This window comes from Aplidium turbinatum, chromosome 18 (genome assembly GCF_918807975.1).
Source record: "Aplidium turbinatum chromosome 18, kaAplTurb1.1, whole genome shotgun sequence".
NCBI lineage: Eukaryota > Metazoa > Chordata > Ascidiacea > Aplousobranchia > Polyclinidae > Aplidium > Aplidium turbinatum.
The window spans coordinates 3,271,151-3,292,745 of record NC_137489.1 but is presented as its reverse complement, the minus strand read 5'-3'; the positions used below and the strand labels follow the sequence as shown (position 1 = coordinate 3,292,745).

General features: G+C 37.1%; 1 protein-coding gene across 1 annotated transcript; it reads left to right on the top strand.

Annotated features, from left to right (window-relative positions):
• Nucleotides 1-6,572: 6,572 nt before the first annotated feature.
• On the top strand, nucleotides 6,573-21,498 carry LOC145787491 (uncharacterized). The gene is made up of 18 exons (XM_082599242.1): nucleotides 6,573-6,682; nucleotides 7,275-7,406; nucleotides 7,551-7,625; nucleotides 11,355-11,537; nucleotides 11,998-12,123; nucleotides 12,466-12,517; nucleotides 12,873-12,940; nucleotides 13,673-13,770; nucleotides 14,396-14,504; nucleotides 14,959-15,011; nucleotides 15,369-15,528; nucleotides 15,769-15,941; nucleotides 16,374-16,491; nucleotides 16,975-17,100; nucleotides 17,702-17,794; nucleotides 18,258-18,335; nucleotides 18,765-18,891; nucleotides 19,386-21,498. The coding sequence occupies exons 1-18, from the start codon at nucleotides 6,644-6,646 to the stop codon at nucleotides 19,592-19,594; spliced, it is 2,019 nt and encodes a 672-aa protein (XP_082455368.1). The 5' UTR covers nucleotides 6,573-6,643; the 3' UTR covers nucleotides 19,595-21,498.
• The last annotated feature ends 97 nt before the right edge of the window (nucleotides 21,499-21,595 follow it).

The following is a 21,595-nucleotide window of genomic DNA, read 5'->3' as shown; positions in this document are numbered from 1 at the left end:
CTCATTTTAAACAAAATTGCATTAAAAGAGCGAGTTTTGCCAATACCAAACAGTCAAACATCTCAGCCAGGAATTAGCAACAAGAAAACACAGAGACTTAGCTTTATTTCCGAAAAATGCCGAAGAAAACATGATCTTATCCTTTTGCTATGCTACCGGACAGCACCATTTTACAGGAATATTCGTACCCAAATTTTTGTTGAAAATGCTCTTAGAATGCACCAAACTCAAAGTAATTTTTTTAAATTTTCTGGGGGAGGCCCCCCAGACCCCCCGTCGCTAGGTGGTCAAAACCCCCCCCCCCTTTCAAAATTCCTGGCTACGCTACTGCTTACATCTGTCCCACTTCCGGCACTCCTGTCGGTTCCACTGTGGATGTGCTTTTGTTAATGTGAAAATTGTTTGTACCGGTAGCCTATTTATTTCGTTTTTGTTATGTTGACAATTTGAAGTTTGTTTTGTTTGTTGATATATACCTTTATATTATGTACTTCCGCATCTTATGTTTTGATTGCTTGCTTGTAGACACACCAAGAAGAAAGTGTTTTTAAAAGGTCCATATTTTTGGATTTGGGAACCCCCCCTTGAAAATGTCTGGCTACGGGCCTGCCTAATAGAATAATTCTCAGGCAACAATACTTCAACAATCGCAAACATCACTCTGTTAATCTCGGTAACCGGCCCTGCGTCAAGAGCCTCCACCAGGATTCCAGGAATAAGCTGTCAAGGCTTTGTCAGTCCGAGTTTAGAGATTCAAAACCAAACCAATTAAAAATTTGCCAATTTTAAATTGCGTAATTATTTTCCTTTTTTTTCATTCAAATGTGCTTTATATACCTCCACACAAACAAGTTTTACACACATTACTTTATTTCTAAATACGAAATCTATTCATTCTAAAAAAAACGTCAATTCAAAAAGGGTATTCCAAATTCTGCCATTTGAACTCACGAATAAAACAATTCCCTGAGACTCATTTGTGTTGCCTTTGTGTCATCAGAGCGTAGTGACACTAGCAGTGGTTCTGCTGTCATCAAGGGATTATAAGCTTTAAATAAATAAAACCTAGAACCCCTGCATTAATAAAAAAATTTGTGCCAGCATGAAATTTATGAAAAAATCATTCAAACAATTTAGCTGTTTCAAAATTTTTATTACTGTGATTCTTATTTGGCAACTCTGGTTAATTGGAAAAAGAGTTGCCACATTAATATTTTGAACAAGCAAATAAAATTAGTTCGTTCGAAAACTTGTAGGCTATAATATACTGATAGAGCTTTCACCAATTAATCCCAGGTTTATTTTTTTCTCAAAGTATCACGATAATACACTGGTAGATTACATCATTTAATGAAAAGCATGTATATTGCATGAGAGACAATTTGGAACGGTTGCAACACCATAAAACATTGCAAAAAATATTTTAAAACTGCTTAAAAATGAGGAGCTTGAAAATAAAAATTAATTCAACTGCAGAGTTTCTTCAGTTTCACTCCTAAATAAAATAACTAATAATGACTGAAATCATAAAAAGAAGAGTTGACAGCAAGAAAAAAGATATGGTGACATCTGGTAAAGTGATCAAATACCAACATGTTAAAATATTTACATAAACATAAAGTATTTGCTCATGCTGAGGTGATGCTACATCACTTCAAAGATAATGATCAAGAATATAGAAATAATGAATGACATAGAAAAGATGATATAATTAGAATGGTCTTGGTAGAATAGGCTACAGGTGACTTTGGTGTTGGTCAGGAATGGGATTTTTTTTTCAAACAAATTTTTTAACAAATTGCTGATGAGGGATAGACTTTTATGATGTTGAGAGATCATGCTTCTTTATTGTGCTCTTGTTGAACAAATCTAAACAACAGAGTTATAAAGTTCTTTGAACAAGTTATGTTTACATAGTGTGGCAAATTGAATGTTTATTGTATTGCATTGTTCCTAGCATATCAGTATCTAATGGCATGAAAATTAAACAATTTTAGTTCTTAGTATTAAACATACATCAGTGTGTAAGAAAAAATTGATTGCTGGGTCATTTCATTATAATTCATCCAGGCCATGGAACCATAAAATTTAGAATTGTCCCATTTTTTCACAGTTTAAAATGCTTCAAATTCTGAGTTATTTGGCACAAATTTTGTCAAAATTGGTTGAGCGGTTTTTGTTTTATCGCTATTTTAATGTTTGACCACCAGGTGGCGATTTTTTTAATGAGCTGCATAAAAATGCTTATATCTTGGGACCTAGTTGCCCAATCTTCCTAAAATTTGTATCTATCCCCCCATTTTCAGGGGTGGGCTTTCCAAAAATGAAGGTTAAAATGAGCTAGGAGTTATACTTTTTGTGATATAACCATTTGTAGTGCTTCGATAGCATGGCCGATTTCACCATGCGGCCACGCATTTTTTTCAAAATTTTTTTGATCATTATTATTAACATAGATGTTGTATTCCAAAAATATCTTTTAAAGCACTTACAATTCACAACCTCATAATAAAAATTGTGCACAAAAATGCAGAATTTTTAAAATAGTCAAAAACATTGGATTTTATTTTTTTTTGGAATTTTGGGATAAGGCTTTAGATTTCATTACTACTACTTGTATTACAACTATTTTATGAGCAGAACTGTAATCAAGCCTTTTTCTCAATACTAATATTGACGTAGATAACTGACTCCTATTCCAATAATTCCACTTTAATCACTAACAATTTATCAGCCCATACTGGGTGGTCCGCCCCTCCCCCCTTACTATGCCACTGTATGTCAAGCAAAGAATAATATTATAATACATTATTACACAAAGTGAAGGAGTTTAATACATCGAATAGATGTAATGAGCTTGTCCGATGTGGGAAATAATTATATCATTTTCCAAACATGTCTCGCTGCTACTGGTAGGACAGTGTGCACAGTACAATTGCGTTACTTTAATTTGTCAGAAGTTACATTAAAGAATAGCGACAGTCTTAATAGTATAGTGAGCTACATGCAACAATCTAAGAAATACATAACAATCTGAGAAAGAAAGTAAATTGCAAAATGAAGTCACACTATTCTGAGAATATAACTACAAGTCGAAGTCTATATATACAGTATACACTTCTGCTATCATTTCTGAATTGGAATATTTATATATAGGCTTTGTCTGCACTGATCATTGTAAAATTACATACACAGTTACACACATAATTATTAGTGCCAAGAAGAGTATGAAACATTAAAGATTGTTTTAAGTGACTTTCTGCAATAAAATACAATTGAAAGGGATTCAATAAACGTATAGTTTTGCATGCATAACTAGTGCATCCCATTTTGCATTTAACATTATGTGACACTGGACAAAATATGCTCACTGCAGAGCCATTACAACATGTAAGGGGCAACAATCGGAATGAATAAAAACGCAATTGAACAAGGGCCACCATGCATGTAAATAAACCGACAACCACGGTTTCTACCATGTAGCTAAACATGTGAGAGGCAGCATAAATTACTATACAATTGAACACGGGTTGTCATGCGTGCGAATAAACTGCAAACCACGATTTCCAGCATGTACAGTAACTAAGCACTGTGAGAGGAACCAAAAATATAAATACAATATAAATGAATAAAGGTTGTTGCACAGTGCACACTTGGACACATAGAACAGCATGCCATTATTGTAACATTAGTCAAGACCTAGACAGCAATTTCAGGCAATCAAACCCAACATAATAGAAGCCAATCATGCTCAATGCTCATCTTGAATGCAAATGAAGCGACGATTCAGTTTCTATATGTTTGGAGCCGAAAATGTGTATATTCTGCCTGTTGTAGTGGAAGGACTGTCGAAAATCATCAGGATTGAAGAAATGTGCATGTAACACTTATCTTCATGGCCACGCCAATTGAAAGGAGAGGGGCCACAAGGATGCATAAAATTGACAAGAACATCATTCTTTTCTTTGTCCACGATTTCAACAAGCCCAACCCACCACTGTTCGTCATAAGCACATGCTACATAAGACAAGACACTTACATAGATCTTGGATGTTTATCATTGGGGCTGCATCGAAGAAACAATGCGTGCCAGTGAATTGTGAATCATCTGATACACGCTTAAAACTGAAAGAACCAATAAGAACTTGAACTAAAGTAATGGAATCCACGAGTACCAGGCACAGAGCGTGCAAGTTAGTCATTTTTTGCCACAAGTCATGATAAATCTCCATGTGACGGGATTGGTGGAATAGTAAAAAGGAAGCTTGGTAACGAAAGTGTAGGCAGACCAACTGCTAATCAAATTTTGACTGCTGCAGCTGCCTTTCAATACTGCTCTGAAGCTGTTCAAGTGTAACTTTCTTCTACATAAAAGCTGAAGAACTGCAGCTAGTAAGAAATACTAAACAAAGATTCCAGCGTGGAAGCACTGTGCCTGGTCCTGAATTTCTTCAAACCTGATGATTTTGGACAGTCCTTCCACTACAACTGGCAGAATATACACATTTTCGGCTCCAAACATGGAAACTGAATCGTCGCTTCATTTGCATTCAAGATGAGCATTAATTGGCTTCTATTACGTTGGGTTTGATTGCCTGAAATTGCTGTCTAGGTTTTGACTAATGTTACAATACTGGCATGCTGTTCTATGTGTCCAAGTGTGCACTGTGCAACAACCTTTGTTCATTTATGTTGTATTTATATTTTTGGTTCCTCTCACAGTGCTTAGTTACTGCAAATGCTAGAAATCGTGGTTTACAGTTTATCCGCATGCATGACAACCCGTGTTCAATTGTATAGTAATTTATGCTGCCTCTCACATGTTTAGCTACATGGTAGAAACCGTGGTTGTCGCTTTATTTACATGCATGGTGGCCCTTGTTCAATTGCGTTTTTATTCATTCCGATTGTTGCCCCTTACATGTTGTAATGGCTCTGCAGTGAGCATATTTTGTCTAGTGTCACATGATGTTAAATGCAAAGTGGGATGCACTAATTATGCATGCAAAACTATACGTTTATTGAATCCTTTTTAATTGTATTTTATTGCAGAAAGTCACTATTCTGCAATAAAAACATCTTTAATGTTTCGTACTCTTCTTGGCACTAATAATTATGTGTGTAACTGTGTATGTAATTTTACAATGATCAGTGCAGATAAAGCCTATATATAAATATTCCAATTCAGAAATGATAGCAGAAGTGTATAGACTTGTAGTTATATCCTCAGAATAGTGTGACTTTATTTTGCAATGTACTTTCTTTCTCAGATTGTTATGTATTTCTTAGATTGTTGCATGTAGCTCACTATACTATTAAGACTGTCGCTGTTCTTTAATGTAACTTCTGACAAATTAAAGTAACGCAATTGTACTGTGCACACTGTCCTACCAGTAGCAGCGAGACATGTTTGGAAAATGATATAATTATTTCCCACATCGGACAAGCTCATTACATCTATTCGATGTATTAAACTCCTTCATCTTTATGTCTTGACTCCTTCACTTTGTGTAATTGTGTATTATAATATTATTCTTTGCTTGACATACAGTGGCATAGTAAGGGGGGGAGGGGCGGATCACCCAGTGTGGGCTGACGAATTTTTAGTGATTAAAGTGGAATTATTGGAATAGGAGTCAGTTATCTACGTCAATATTAGTATTGAGAAAAAGGCTTGACTACAGTGCTGCTCATAAAATAGTTGTAATACAAGTAGTAGTAATGAAATCTAAAGTCTTATCCCAAAATTCCAAAAAAAATAAAATCCAATGTTTTTGACTATTTTAAAAATTCTGCATTTTTGTGCACAATTTTTATTATGAGGTTGTGAATTGTAAGTGCTTTAAAAGATATTTTTGGAATATAACATCTATGTTAATAATAATGATCAAAAAAATTTTGAAAAAAATGCTTGGCCACATGGTGAAATCGGCCACGCTATCAAAGCACTACAAATGGTTATATCACAAAAAGTATAACTCCTAGCTCATTTTAACCATCATTTTTGGAAAGCCCACCCCTGAAAATGGGGGGATAGATACAAATTTTATGAAGATTGGGCAACTAGGTCCCAAAATATGAGCATTTTTATGCGACTCATTAAAAAAATCGCCACCTGGTGGTCAAACATTAAAATAGCGATAAAACAAAAACCGCTGAACTAATTTTGACAAAATTTGTGCCAAATAACTCAGAATTTGAAGCATTTTAAACTGTGAAAAAATGGGACAATTCTAAATTCTATGGTTCCAAAATTTCAATTTTCTGGATGAATTATAATGAAATAATGTTTTTTTAGTCTCTTTTTAGTGCCATGCCATCGCTTAGTAGGGTACCGTATGCTGTTATGTGGGTTATTTTATTAATCTTACCATTTAAGTCATAAAATCTTATATTATATTTAATAATTAATGAATATATTTTTGCAAAACTAGCAAATTTTTGTCAATGTTTGGTGTCACAATTTAATGAATAATTTGAAAAATCATACTAGTTTTTCTGCACTGGTTGGACATTGGACATGATAGCTGTCAGAACAACTGCAACATTTACTTTTATTTTGTAGGCCTACTGTATAATATAAAAAGTTTTCAGACTTTTAGGTATTGCAAGATATTGTTAGCTGTCACTAAGTTATTAACCAATGCCTGCAAAGGTCGAAGTAAAGCATGCTGCCAGGCTGGTATGTACCAACAATTTGATGTTTTGATATTTTTGCTTCATTGATTGATTAATTGAAAAAGTTTTGTCACATACGTACTGTTTAACCAATGGCTTGGCTGGAGTTGCTTTGTAGCAGAAAGCAGTGCACCTACTACACTGAATAAATGTGTTTGCTGTTTTGTTTCCAGCAGGCCACATGTAAAGTAGTAGGCTCTGAGTCCTGGTAGCTTGTTTTTAGATTTAGTTGAATTAAGCCTTTCAATAATATCAAAAATGTACATATATTTTGCACAAATTTGGGAAGCCCTGGTTTCACCAACTAACTTTTAATTAAGTAACAGTGTTTTAAGTATAATATAGAATAATTGTAGAATAATTATAGAATAATTGTATTTTTTGTAAGTGGTTGACATTGGTTTTAAGTTTAGCTATCAGTTTGATGATCAATCAGCGACTTTAGGTTGCTCTATTTTTTTTTTGATTTTTTTTTACTAGACAAATAAAATGTTGTTTAAATGGTAGCCAATGAGCCAAAGTAATCATAGGCTAAAATGGCCACTCTCCCAATAATGATCTGACAGAAGTACTTAATTATAAATATGTGTTTGCAGGCAGCGCATTTGTCAATGCAGCGTGAGCATGGCAAATACTGCGACGTCTGTGTGTGTGTCGGGGAAAAGAGATTTCTTGCACATAAATGTGTTTTGTCGGCCAATAGTACGAAGTTAGATTGTTTGATTTTGGTAAGTGTTTCACCTTGCCTTGGTCAATTAAAACTCAATTTTGTGTGATTAAATTATACACTGATGTTTATTTCAAATGTTTTTCTGCTGCATTTGATTTAACTTTTTTCCAATCTCTAATTGATTTTTTTTACATATTGTTAGGAAGCCATTGGCCAGAACAGCAGCACTCAAGACATTGAGATCGAGATTCAGGGAGTTAGTTCACTTGGTTTTGAAGTAAGTTATGTAGTTGATTATTTTTTTCTCTGCATTAAATATTTTTATAAACCTTATAATCAATAATCATATTCAATATGAAGCAAGTTGGAACCTATTAAAATGTACGATTGTCTCTGAGATGTTCAACATACATTGGGCCAACGTCTTGTTGCTGTGCAGGTCCGCTTTGTTTATCGCATCCCACAATGAAAGATGTTTCCCACAATGAAAGATAATTAGAAAAACTATATTTGCAATGACTTGAAAAGTTGTTGTTTTAGCATTTGCTTCTGCAGTAGAATAACAAACTTACATTTAAGCTCCCTAAACAAGAGATTGTTGCAATGACAGATTTGAAATCACTTTTTGTTATGTATATATATCACCGGTATAACAACAGCAAAACTTGATGTTGCATCTAGCTGAGTGGTGAGAGTGCTGGTTGAAACTCGAAAGGGTGTCGGTTCGACACCGCTGAAGAGCTGGTGGCTGTGTCTTTATCAGGACACTTAAAGACATGTTGGAGGTGGATCCAAAACCTTACCCTCCACCTAATCAAAATCTTCAACCAATAGGCGCAAGCCTGGTGTCAACAAAATGTATTAACATGGAAGGGTTCTGCATTATCATTCAAACAATAGATACTATCAACACAAGTGTTTTTTAAGGGATTACTAATTATATTTGAAATTGAAAGATTATATATATAAACAATAAATACTATTTATAGTATATACATATGGTACCGGTATACTACAAAAAGTGCTCCATGCCAAGCAAAAAGGCAAGCAGAGCGAATTAAATCAATTAATCAAATATAGTTATTAGTCTCTAAACCCTTGACAGCCTGTTTCACCTAAAAAGAATATCATCAGAAGGTTCTTATTCATTTTTCTATTTGAATAAGGACCTTCTGATGACCTTCCTTTTAGGTATACTGAAAGGCAGGCCTCGAAATTCACGGCGGACACGGAGGACATGTCCGCCGTCACAGCATGCGATGTCCGCGGGAAGTACCACCTAGATTGGTCATATTTGTCCGTCGAGAAATAACATAAGAAAAGCGATACAAATCGTCATTGCATAGCATGAACAATTGAACATTGAACAATTGTTGTGAAAATATAATTTTTTGCGCATTCTAGAAAATGTAAATACTGTATGTATCCCTTAGCTTCCATTCGCAGCAGGAAAACGTTCGGTTTTTACGCTGCTTCAACGACTAGTGACATTGAATCAGCATAACAAAGGTGAATTCTTCGCTAAGAATTGATTGGAGTACTGATACTTCTACACTAATTACGCGCTACTTAGTTCAAGTCTTACGTCACAATGTCTGGCTTTGATCTCTGAGTAATATTGATAAGGCAAGGTTGGTTACAAAATTAGATTATGAGAGTAGGCTATTACAGCAAGATGCAGCAAAATTTGTTAAGTTTTGGAAACTTTTGGTATTACAGTAAGAATAGTTTGGTATTACAGTAACGTTAGTGTAGAAGTTTTTCGACTCGTGTCCAGAGCTGGGTTTTTTTTTCGGTCATTTATCGGTCATTGACCGATTTTTTAGCAAAATGTCCGAAAAAAAATATAGTCAATTCGGTCAAAATGTCCGAAAAAATATATAGTCAATTGACTAAATATGACCAAAAATGACTAAAAATGACCAAAATAAATAAAAAATAGCCGAATTTTTTCAAGTCATTTCGGACAAATGACCAAAAACTCTCAGCGAAAAAAAAAACCCAGGTCCAGAGCATTGTGACGCAAGAAGCCACACGACCACGTTCGGTGGAAGTTAATTAGTTATGCGGCATATTGAGCAGCTACACGGCGCTTTGACTCTTCAAGCGCACGTCGTTGGTATGATGAAAGCCTTTCAGAGTGACTTCGCTGAAATTTTAAAAAGCCTTCTAAACTGTAGCTATAGTTCTCAAATGGCGAAGAATTATCAAGAGAAAGTGATTAAACATGACGATCGACGCTAAAACTGGTGTGTCCGCCGTGAGACTTAATTTGTCCGCCGAGATAGCTGCTCAGACCGGACACGTTTGTCCGCCGTCAACAAAAACGAATTTCGAGGCCTGGAAAGGTATACTTTTAGGTATACTGAAACAGGCCGTCAAGGGTTGAGAGACTAATAACTATATTTGATGAAAGCAGGGCTGGATTTCAGCTGGAACGGTCCGGAACACCGCTCTGGAAGCTCGATCAAAAAGTTGACTTGTCCGGAACGGCGTTCCGGAAGCTAAAATATTTTATGCTCTTATTATGCTTTGGCCTGTTCAGAGTAGCGTTAAGATGGTATTTGTATCATTCATTTAATCCGTTATTGTGCAACCTTGAGACAGCTTGACTGTCCAAGCTCCACACTCTGACGTTTACACTCCGATATTTCATTGAGCCACTTTATTACGTCACAATTAGTTTTTCCTGTATTTTTTCACTTTTATAAGGTTCCGGCATTTTAGCACCACTCTTAGTATGCTTTGCCGTATTCAGGGTAGCCCTGTGTCCGAGCAGTCATGGTACCAACTGGAAAAAAGTAGCAATAAGAACAGTCTTATTTTGCGACTTTTGTGATAAATTTCCAGACGTTGTGGTGTGGCATTGTGCAAACCATGGATTGGAACTATCGGTTGGTGAATGGTGATGCTGTAAAATCAGTCAGTAATGTGAATCGATTTCGATTTTTTATGGACAAGCTCTGTAGCCTTTACCATGCTTCTCCTAAAAATAGCAGGGAATTGGGTGAATGTGCTTTGGCTGTTAAAGTGCAGTTGTTGAAAATCATAAGGGTAGGCTCCTGGACACGCGTTGGGTAGCCTCGAGTTACCGCACTGTTAATGCCATCTGGAATGATTTTCCAGCACTTGTCGAACATTTTAAAAAGGGAGCTAGTAGCGACACAGGAGATTCTCGGAAACATGCGAAACATCAAGGACTCTTGTCGAAGATAACATCCACAGATTTTTTAATAGACTTGGCTTTGATGTACGATTCCTTGCAAGAGTTATCCGAAGTAGGCTATGCCTCAAACTGCAAAACAGAGCATGTTCTACTGTATTTGGGATGCAGATAACAAAATTAATAATCTTGCAAAATTATTTGAAATACGTAGGAACTAACCTGGGCGACATTATCGCATTGCCAAGAATGCTGAGGAAAACTTAGAGTTCAAAGGTGTAGAATTGCATTTAAACTATTGCAGAAATAGCCCGCTAATCAATCCCTGCATCTTCTATCATCACTTAGGAAATTCCATCCAAGATCGCTTGTTGAATTCAACAGACTCTTTTCAAAAGTTTCAATAGACTGAATTCAAAAGTCTTATAAGGGCCGGAATGGCCCGTTTCGGTGAGTCCGATTCGGTGAGTCCGAATCGGTGAGTCCGATTCGGTGAGTCCGATTCGGTGAGTCCGATCCCTTAACGGGGGATTTTTTCAATTTTTTTTTTAAATTATCAGGTACCGTAGCCTAATTATCATTGCCGTTTTAGGGTTAGGGGTTAGAGGCTAGGAACTCACCGAATCAGACTCACCGAATCGGACTCACCGAATAGTAGCAGACCCTATAGGGGCATATTGCTGAATCTCTTCTACGGCACCTAGCGCTTTTGGAAAGTAAAAAACTAGCGTTCCGGAAGCTAATCTTCTGAAAATCCACCACTGGATGAAAGATTATATATATATTGTTCCGGTTCATTAATATACAATATTTATAAAATGTTTGTGTGATTTTTGCATGTAGACTTTATTGGAGCACTTCTACACTGGAGAGCTGAACCTTTCCCCACAAACTGTGATGCCAGTCTGGATGACAGCGGCTTACTTAGAGCTACCTGGTGTTGTAGCCATGTGTAATGATTTCTGTCAACGCTCTGTAACATGTGTTTCCAATCAATCGTCAAGTGATGATGGAAACAAGATTCAGGTGCTTAAGAATTAACTTGTTAGTTTAACATCCAATTTCTTGTTTGCTTTATGATCAATGAAATATAATCATTATGATATGAAGCAGGGAAGCATGTGCCTTTCTCCCTTGTTTTGCTGTTTCCTTCTCATGCATTTCGTGTTTCAATTCATTGTGTAGATTAGTTATTTATTTTCAATGTAGATGTAAAATCCGTTATTTTTTGTTACTTGAAAAGTGCTAACATGTGTATGGCTGAAAACGTTCGTAGTTTATAGTTTATGTTCACTTTAACGTAGCCTGTTATGTTAAATGCTGTGTGGTTACTTGGTTTTATTTATCCAGTATGATTTGAAGCAGAAAATTTGTAAGCAGCAGAATTATCTAAATTCTAGTATGGTGAAGCTAATTGTTTTATTGTAGTATTGAAAGGCTTTAAACAGGACTGTATCAATTGTTTTTTTTTCATTCTCTCACATAGGCATCGGATAGCAATGATATTAACAGCAGTGGAGCATCGATAACCTCCACTGCATCTTCTAATGGCACACTACCTCCAAACACAGTTGCAATGCAATTGCCGACTAAACGACAGCAACCAGTCGAAGTAAGTATTTTTTTTAATGTTTTTGCAGGTTATCACTTATCACTAATTGCCAAGGGCAAGTTTTGGCTACTTTAAAGAACTATACACAGTGCGTCACCGATTTTGACTACAGTTTAAGTTGTTCAATTTTTTACATTGCGTAAAATTTGATACATTTCTTGTTTGTTCACTTTCCCAGTCGGAAAGTCAGTTCTTCCTTTATTACATTGATTAGAAAATGATTTGAAAATAAAGCTTTGGCCTGGTAGAACTTTGCGTTGAGAGAACTGAACTTGAATCAATTGATTGTGTTGCTTTACTAGGATTCCTTGACATATTTTGTTTACTCTAAAAACTCTGTAGGTTGCTTCAACGAAATACAGCCAGATGACAACGGTGACCCCGACTATAAAAAGTATGAAAGCACTTATTGCATGTATATTATCATCAGCATATCGTTTACACAAAAGCTACAATATGTTGAAAAAAAATTGTTGCGTGTGGCTCAGTGGAGAAAGCCCTCAGCTTCCAATTATACCATCTTGGTTTGACCCTGGATGCTGCACTGGATGTTGAAAAATGCTTGTCATCTGTCGTTTGGTGTAATGTACTAGATAACTAGATCGTTACAGAACAGTCACCAAACTATGTACTATGTTCTTTTCATAGACCTTGATACATTACCCATTGACTGGGGCAAAATACAACACTTGCATTAATTATGTATTCAATTAAGTTGTGTGCTTTTTAATGAGCAATTGTTTTGACAGCTGAAGGACCTGGCAGCCCTGACCTGTCAACAACCTCGCAGCATGAAAAGATTAGCTCATCAGATGAGGTTTGTAGGTTTGCAGACTTTGTAATGTTAGAAATCACCAACGTTTTCACACTACGGAATGGCCCGTTTCGGTGAGTCCAATTCGGTGAGTCCGATCCCTATTCGGTGATTTTTTTTATTTTTTTTTAAATTATCGGGTACCGTTGCCGAATTATCATTGCCGTTTTAGGGTTAGGGGTTAAGAGTTAGGGGTTAGAGGTTAGGAACTCACCGAATAGTAGCAGGCCCTTCACACTAGGCCTATCGTGTTTGCTGCTCCTATTTGTAGCTTTACTAAAAGAAAGAAGAGCATCCAACTGTTTTTTAAAAATCTTAGATAAGTTCCAGACTTCGTTTTCTCTCTAGCCACAATGCAGTGCTGCTGTAGCAATGTAGTGTGAACTACTAGTGAACTACGTTTCTTAAATGTGCAGTGTGCACATGGAGCATAGTGATAGAAAAGCCAACCTTAAACAAAGCTGCAGTACTCTATATTTAACGTGAGTATTGCCCCTCAAAAAATTTTGATAGGAAATGGTCCATGTACAGTGATTATGTTGTTACAAATTTAGACAATGTTAAACTTCACTTTACAAATTCAAAGTGTCTACGCGATTACTTCCAAGATATGGCTGCGTTGTTATGAACTTTTGGCCATTGTAGCAATTCTAATTTTTCAAAATGCTGTCACTTCGCGAAACTCGCGTGAGACTAAATAACTTTTCTCTTTACATTTTTTTAAACCTGATACAGAATGGGATCGTATCGTGGACTTCATTGCAAACTGCCACTGGAGATGACTTTCAGTCTAGCAACACCACGATAACCGAACAGGACTATGATCAATATCAGTGAGTTGCACAAGTCGTAGTGTCATTAGTCTTATTGCTGCTAGATTTGGGATATTGGAGTTATTCTGAAATTTTGAGATGTGAAGCCATTGTCCAACATAAGGCTGATTCAAAATCAAACGTGCATCAAGAATGTCATGTTTGAAACGATTTGAGCTTTGATTGGCCAAAATCCCAAGAGCTGACTAAAACATTTGTCATATCCATTATCCAGGCTTACCCCTGGCGGTAAAGACTTAGATGAAGTGGACGGCAAAGCAAGAAAGTCAGTCTTCGTGTTCACCTTTAAGTGTGCCATTGAGTGTCTTGCCATGACACAGCTGTGTGCCACTGAAGTGTACCAAACCGACTTTCTTCTGAGTGTTGTGCAGGGGCTATCAACTTTGCTACCCAGTATTCAACTGCTATAGTTTCAATAATAATTATCCGACCTTTGTTCAATTTTTCACCTTTTATAAATTTTTATTTGTCAATTGGTTGAGATTTGAAGCCAAGCGATCTTAAAACTGTGATCGGAGAAGAGCAAAATCCAGGCATTCCAACTTTAGCTGCAAGTGCTATCTATAAATCAATTCGAATTGTGAAAAGTTGGAAGCTTGCGAATATTCTTGAATTTGTTTCTCAGGTCTTCCTCCAGCGCTTGGTCCCAGTCTCAACAGACGTGGCCTGTTCAGACTTACCAAAACGTGCCCAGTGAAACTTATACTGTCTCAAACACGGGAGAACTAATCAAAGTGAGTCTTGTGTGATGACGTAGTGCAGTTGATCTCTGCACCACTTGTCTGTCGGGCGGGACTGCGTTGAGTAGATTGTTGTTGAAATTCTTCCTCTGTCTACTTGAACTGTGCTAAACGAATGGTTGATACATGCTCAATGCTCATGCAACGGTGTCCATTGTCGATTTACTCGAGTTCTTTTCTGAACATATGCAGTTGGATATTTTATTGTACAGTTTTTATGTATCAAGTAGAATCATGTTGAAAGGATTCTATTTTCTAACTCGTAGGCTACTCTGATGAAAGAATCGTTGATATGCGCCCAATGTCCATGCAATGATGTTCATTCAGTCCAAATTACAGTATGCGTAGCTTGCAGATAACAACATCAAAACTGTTTCATAGTTGAGTTTTGTATTCATATAAACACTTCTTTCATGAATTCGTTCTGTGACTAATTTCTTTCTTTCAGAGTGAAGCACTGGAGGATGGGGAAATCCCTGTTCACTCTGACGACACCCGAATGTAAGTTTGCCATGACCTTGTGCAAGGTGTGAGGCGTAGCTTGTGGGTTCGATCCTCACCCTGGTTAAAGTATCTCAGTCTGTGTATTTGTTGAGAATGTTCTTGGTGCTCTCATCAGTTCCTTGTCACGTAGCCACGAGCGAGTTGGTGCTTTTTCTTATATTTTAGCATGAATAAAAAAAAGCCTTATGGACGGAACTCGTGTCCATCGTTGTCAATTCTTGCTACACTTGATTGCCGAGATATAATAATAAAAAAAGACTGAAAAGTTATGTTGTGGAAGTAAAAACAAACTTACAAGCTGGGCCTGCATTTCTTCACCTTATTACACAACAATGGTATTTTCGATTGTTCTAGAATCCCTGTACGTCCACAACACTCTGAAGGCGTCAGTTTCATCCACAACATATCGCCTCTCCCCGCCGCTTCCACTCATCAAGGGCTCTCTATTGTTGACGTCAACAAACTGAGCGACATAAAGTCTGAGAAGCCTGGATGCGAGAACATCATGCTAGAGGTTGGACAATGGTGCCAAAATTGAATGCAAAATTACCTTAGAAAAACATGTTTTCAAGATTTAACATCTACAACTGTAGACTCTACTTCTGTTTGTCTTTTATACTCTGTAGTAGTTATGTAATAATTGAATAAAGTAAAACAGAATTTTGTTTGCTAAGATCGTTCTGTGAAGTGGTCTTTGCAGTGGGATTTCAACTATGTGTTTTTTTCTGTTGTTTTTACTAAACTCTGTGCGCAGGTTGAGCGACTTCGCATCCAACATCAACAATTGCAGCGATTGCAGCAACAACAAGCTTCATTAAACAACTCTACTGCGTATGGTGGTTCCCCTTCTGTGCAACTTCAGGTACCACCAAGCTACGGGCAACCCCAGTCTCTTGGCGTAGATGAACCGGTGAAGAAGAAAGCAAAGTAAGATGACCTGCAAGTTTATTGGATTTGTTGTCAGCTTTCTCTATTTCTTTTGTCGTATCCAGGCTGACTCTCGATAGTTGAGGAATTAGATAAATGGACAGGTATAGGTAAGGAAGTCAATTTTTTCGTCCATCTTCAGACATGCTTTCAAGTGTCCTGCCAGAGATACAGTCACATGCTCTGCTCTTGAGCGGTGTCGAATTGGCGACCTTTCGAACGTCGAACCATGGCTCTCACCACTCGGCTATACAGCCGAAAATACAGCTATACACTATACATGTCCCTATATAAACAATGCGATATACATTCGATTATTTGTAATAATTGTTTATTTGTATAATAATAATTGTATTATTTGTCATAATCTGTTATCCAAATGCCTCATCGTTATTTGACTGTTGCGTTTCCAACACGTCTTTTCACGTTCAGGAAAAAGAAACCAACAGATACAAGTGATGTTGCTGCCACGAAGAACGATCCTGTTTCCATTGCTCTTAGTAGTAGCTCCATTCCAATGCAGCAAGCCCACGTGTACAACATGCCATTGGTCAGTTCACAATTAGAACAATTTTAGTTGACTTGATAGCTTTTGTTGCTTCATTATTAATGGATGACATCAATGAAAGTATCAAAAATGAAGATGAGATTTCTTTGTTGCCTTCAACTTGTCCATGCCGATAAAATATTTTAACCGCATGCACGAGCAGTCAATATTTATGCCTACGCTTTATACATGCGTCTATTGTCTTGCCAAAGCACCGCCCCATACTTTCTATTGGTATATTAAAGTATATTGATCAAACGTTATTAGCACCCGTTCAAACTGCCAGTATCTCAGCTAGCCAAGAAATCCTTTTTAAGTTTTGGTCTGACCTTATTTACATTGATTTGACGTCTACAGACGTTGAATCCATGTAAAAAAATAACTGCTCGAGGAGTTATGACGCAAGCTCTAGTTAGGTAAGGAATCGGTCACAGCCTTTGTTAGCACATTTGTGTGAAATAATCCAACTAATCGTGTTCCAAACAGCCCTCTGCTGCACAAACCAACTATGTGGACCCTTCTCCAATCAGCAGAACGACTCCTCCAGCGGACTTCAAGTATGTCACTGAGGAATACCGGGAGGTCTTGTATAAAAAGTTTCCTGTCAAGCCTGTAAGTTTATCAGCAACTTATTTTCTAAAGGAACTTTGGTGAAATATTAAGCATTTTGCTTTTTGTCATAGAAAACGTTTTCAAACATCACCACTGTTCATTTGTGAGGGAAATAACAACTTGTGGCCAAAATTGGGTTGTCACCGCTACACAACTTATTATTAAACCATGTCCAATTGTTCACGTGTGTCACTCAGCGAAATTTGCAGCCTAGCGACAAGTGTAACTCTGTAAAAAGACGACTTTTTTTGGTAGGCCTCAACACATCGCTTTCCAATTGCAAAAATATCCACCGAATTCCATAGTTTTTTTGGATCCATTGATGAAATGAAAATAGTTTGTGAATGGGTGGAACTGTCGTCACATAATCTCGCTGCAGGAATTTTTTCTGTTTTTTTTTGCCGCTTATTTTTATGTCCGTTTCTGCTGCCGTTCTGTAAGCGAACTACGAGTAGAAAAGGGGGAAGTTTTCTCTTTCATTCAACTGTTTTTTTAAGCGAAATTATTCGACCAACATTTTAAAGTGAAATTGACACTGAACAACTCTGGTGCGTTGTACAGCGAACTCCTTTTCTTAATTTGTGCATCACTATGGCGACAGGAACAACCAATGAGCGCCACTTGCACGGCTCAGGAGTTGCTACAGAGAGGGAAGTCCAGGAAACGGAAGTCAACAGAACACAACGCACTGAATGTAACGTATTTGAAATAGATACCATGTTGCACAGAAGTCAATGGCTAGTGATTACACTGAATAGACGTTATTATAGCGAAGTGTAAAAGAAATTATAAAAACTGTTAACTGAGAATATGGAAAGCATAGCATGATTGTTGTAGAAAAGCATTTGAATTATGTGGCCATGAAAAGTTGTGTAATTTCTACTAAAGCATTACAACGCAACAGTGTTGTTAAATGGACTACGTCTGTTTGTTGCTTTGCCTATATTGCTTACGTAGTTTTGTGCATCTTTATTTTATGTATTTTCTTTGAATATTCAGAAAAATGTGCATTTTCAATTGAGACGATAAAAAGGAATGGTGTCAAATTGGGTACACGACATTCTGACGCGGCCGACCTGAAACGAGACAATTGATTGGATTAATTATTCATCAGTTTGTTGCATATTTGTAGATTTTAAACTGATGCATATCTTTAGAATACTATACGCCTGATACTGGACACTCTGGAGATCACTGAATCGAGCGATGCGAGAGTTGAAGATGCCTTAATTCTGGTCGGTAGAGCAGCTAGCTGCTAGTATCACAAGCACTTCATTTATTGAATAACTTTTGGTTTTGACAACAGGTGTTATCAAAATGGTTTTCCAACCTTAACAGTGGGTTGAAAATACATAGTTTTGAAGTATCATAGAAGCTAGTTGGTTTCGGCAAACATTAAGTGACTTATAAGTCAACAGTGAAGACAATGTACCGGACAACGTTTTTGTGATGGCAACAACATCATTTGTGACAAAACATTGAATTGTTTTGACGGCTCATTAGATGCGCAACTGGATTGTTGCTCAAACGTAGCTAAAATAGGTCCACTACGCATATTTTATCTAAAATGGTAGAATGGAAAAGCAAATGTTTAATTTGGAGTTTGGACTAAAACACAACCAGTCACGCTTTCGCCGGTCTAATGATGATTTTATTTCAACAAGATCATGGACCGATTCCAATCCTTGCGCGCTAGCATAAACGACCCTGCGATACGTCGAAGTCTGTTGGTTAAAGTCAGACATTCGATTCATTGCAAGAAATGGAGAGTAAAACGTCAGATCTTAAAAGGTTAGTGTTTGTACAAGTCAAAGAATTACGCAGAATGGGCTTTGTGATGACGTTTAAGCATTTACAAACAAGTGTTATTTTTATTATTGCACTGAGCGACTAAAACATGAAGTTTCAGAAAATTTTGTAGAAATTTCTTTAAAAATTACTTCCTTGTTTAAAAATCTGCTCTGAGTCAGCTATCAGCTGCTGTAAAATAGATATTGATTTGTAAGACATCAGTATTCAAAATCGTTTTTCAAATTATTTTGATTTAAATCTTTTATCCCGTCGCGTCCAGGTTCACACACAGTGGTTGAAGATTTTGAATAAGTGGACGGTAAGGCAAGGAAGCCAATCTTCGTGTCCACTTTAAGCATGCCTTTAAGTGTCTTGCGAAAGACACTGCCGCATGCTCATGAGCGGTGTCGAACTTGCGCCTTCTCGAGTGCCGTTTAATTGGTTGATGAAAATACGAAAGAAAGTTAGAATCATGATGGTGGTGTTTTAAACAGCAGAGAAGATGGAAGAGCTAGGGATCACCTCCACCGACGAGTACAACAAACTGATGAAGCAGGAGAGCACAGAGGACAGTCTGCATGGACAAGGGATTGAGTCGGTGCGGAGTGATGGGAGCGACCCTTCTTACTCTTCAGGAGGATCGTTGTTCCAAAAGTCTCCTCCAAACATGTTTGAAACGGTGATAACGTCCGAACCGATTTAACCCTCTCACAGCTATTGGGGTCACATCTGACCCCAAGAGAAGAACATCAATGATAACTTTGAAACGGCAATAACGTCTGAACCGAGTTAATTCAACTTTGAAAGATGCACAGTGGTGGACGTTCTGTTTATGCCAGACGAGGAATATCCACTACCGAGACATCAAATCAACCGTTTTTTACATTGATTCAACGTCTCCAGACGTTGATTTCCTGTCTAGGTACGGATCTGAACTCTAAATATTAATAAACTGCTTTCACTTGGTCAGAGATCTTACCAGCCTGTTCATTGCAAACGTAATTTCTTACCGAGTGGCTTAAACCCATGGTGATGGCAAACACTTTTTCTTCAGTTTAATCGTTAAATTTCTTCGTCTTAAATGCTGTCTTCACTGACTCCCTTTTTATCAATATCATATATCGTACTGTAGTTGGTCGTGCAGGATGCTTTTACTGAATCAATAAGTCCGTGTCTTGAATGACGATTTTAGCTATAGTGACTTTTGTTTCCTCAAATCGTGATACTCTTGTTTGTTTTTTATATTGTGGCTGTTCCACTCAACGTGGTCTGTAGTTTGCATTTCAGTTTTTTAAGGCTGTATGCTGAAAACATTTCAGAATTAACACACTTTGTCCCTTGATAGGAAACACACCTTGCCGAAATCCAATTAGCCTTCTAGAAAAAATTGTAAGGTATACGAAATAACCACTTAGTGCTGAATTGAAACTGAGCTTAGCTATGTCGTCATTTTTATGCGGGTATGGAACTACACGTGCTCGTGTAGTTTTCAATTTTGTTCAAAGTTAAAAAAGTCTTAGTTTGGATTTAAATCACACAAATTGTCAATTTTCGAGCTACTTTGCATGGCAGGTGCTTCAATTGTGTAAGTGAATTGCGTTTTTATACTAATACGTATGTAAAAAAAGGATTTAGTTTTCGATTCGCGTTTCACTCTGTTGACAAAGATTGATTCGTCATGCTGTATTGTTATGTCACTACGCTTCGTTGACACAAGAAGTCAGGGTGACGAAACAAAACCGGCATCTTGAACACTGCTGAGAACCCTGACAACGTTATGCGTGTCTTTTCTCACAAAGGTTTGATAATGTCAACTGGGGTTGTTTCTCGAATCCAAGTTGCGTTGTTTTTCTCCTGCCCAGACAGCAAATCTATCGTTTTTTACATTGATTCAAGGTCTACAGACGATTGCTTTGCTGTCTGGATGTGACTTTGCTAAAAATCGATCTTCTGCTGCTACTTTCCAATTGAGATAAAGCTGTCGGCCTCAAACCAATTTAGTCCCAGCTATTATTGATGTCAACTTGCACTTGCAGAAGTTCCTTTGTACTCCGAATTGTTGAACTTTTATCAATGAATTAGTTGGTACATTGGCTGTGACAGCATAAATCTCTTGTTGGAATACGAAATAAAAACGCTATTGGCCAAATTCAAGCAAGTTAAATGTGTTTTTTTTACATTTTAATCTTTGCGGCTGATTGAAACGTCAGGCGTTGAATTAATGCGATGGATTAGCTGACTGGGAAGTATTAAATTAAACGATTTTAAACTTAATGTAAAGATTTGCACTGTTTGGTCATCAATTGAAAAGCAATCCTTTCCACCGAAGTAATGTCATCAATCGTCGTCGTCGACGAATGTCATCAATGAAACTTGGATTTATCAATAGTGCCTATTTAGTATTTATCCAGTTTGTGGCCTCAAATGATACTAATTAGTCGCTTTTTACATTCATCAACGTCTGCAGACGTTAAATCAATGTAAAAAACGACTAATTTGCTGTCTGGGATATTGCGTCTTGTAACTTGCAAACTGTCGTGCCAGTCCGCTGTATTGTACGTCAATGTTTCCGTCATGTTGTTTTTGTAATAAATTACAATCGTGTCACCCCAAGAGTGGGCCGTTATACCTAGCGATAAGCTTAAGGGATCAAACGTTGAAGGGACAGCTTTTGCTCGTAAGATGTAGAATGATGCTCTTATAA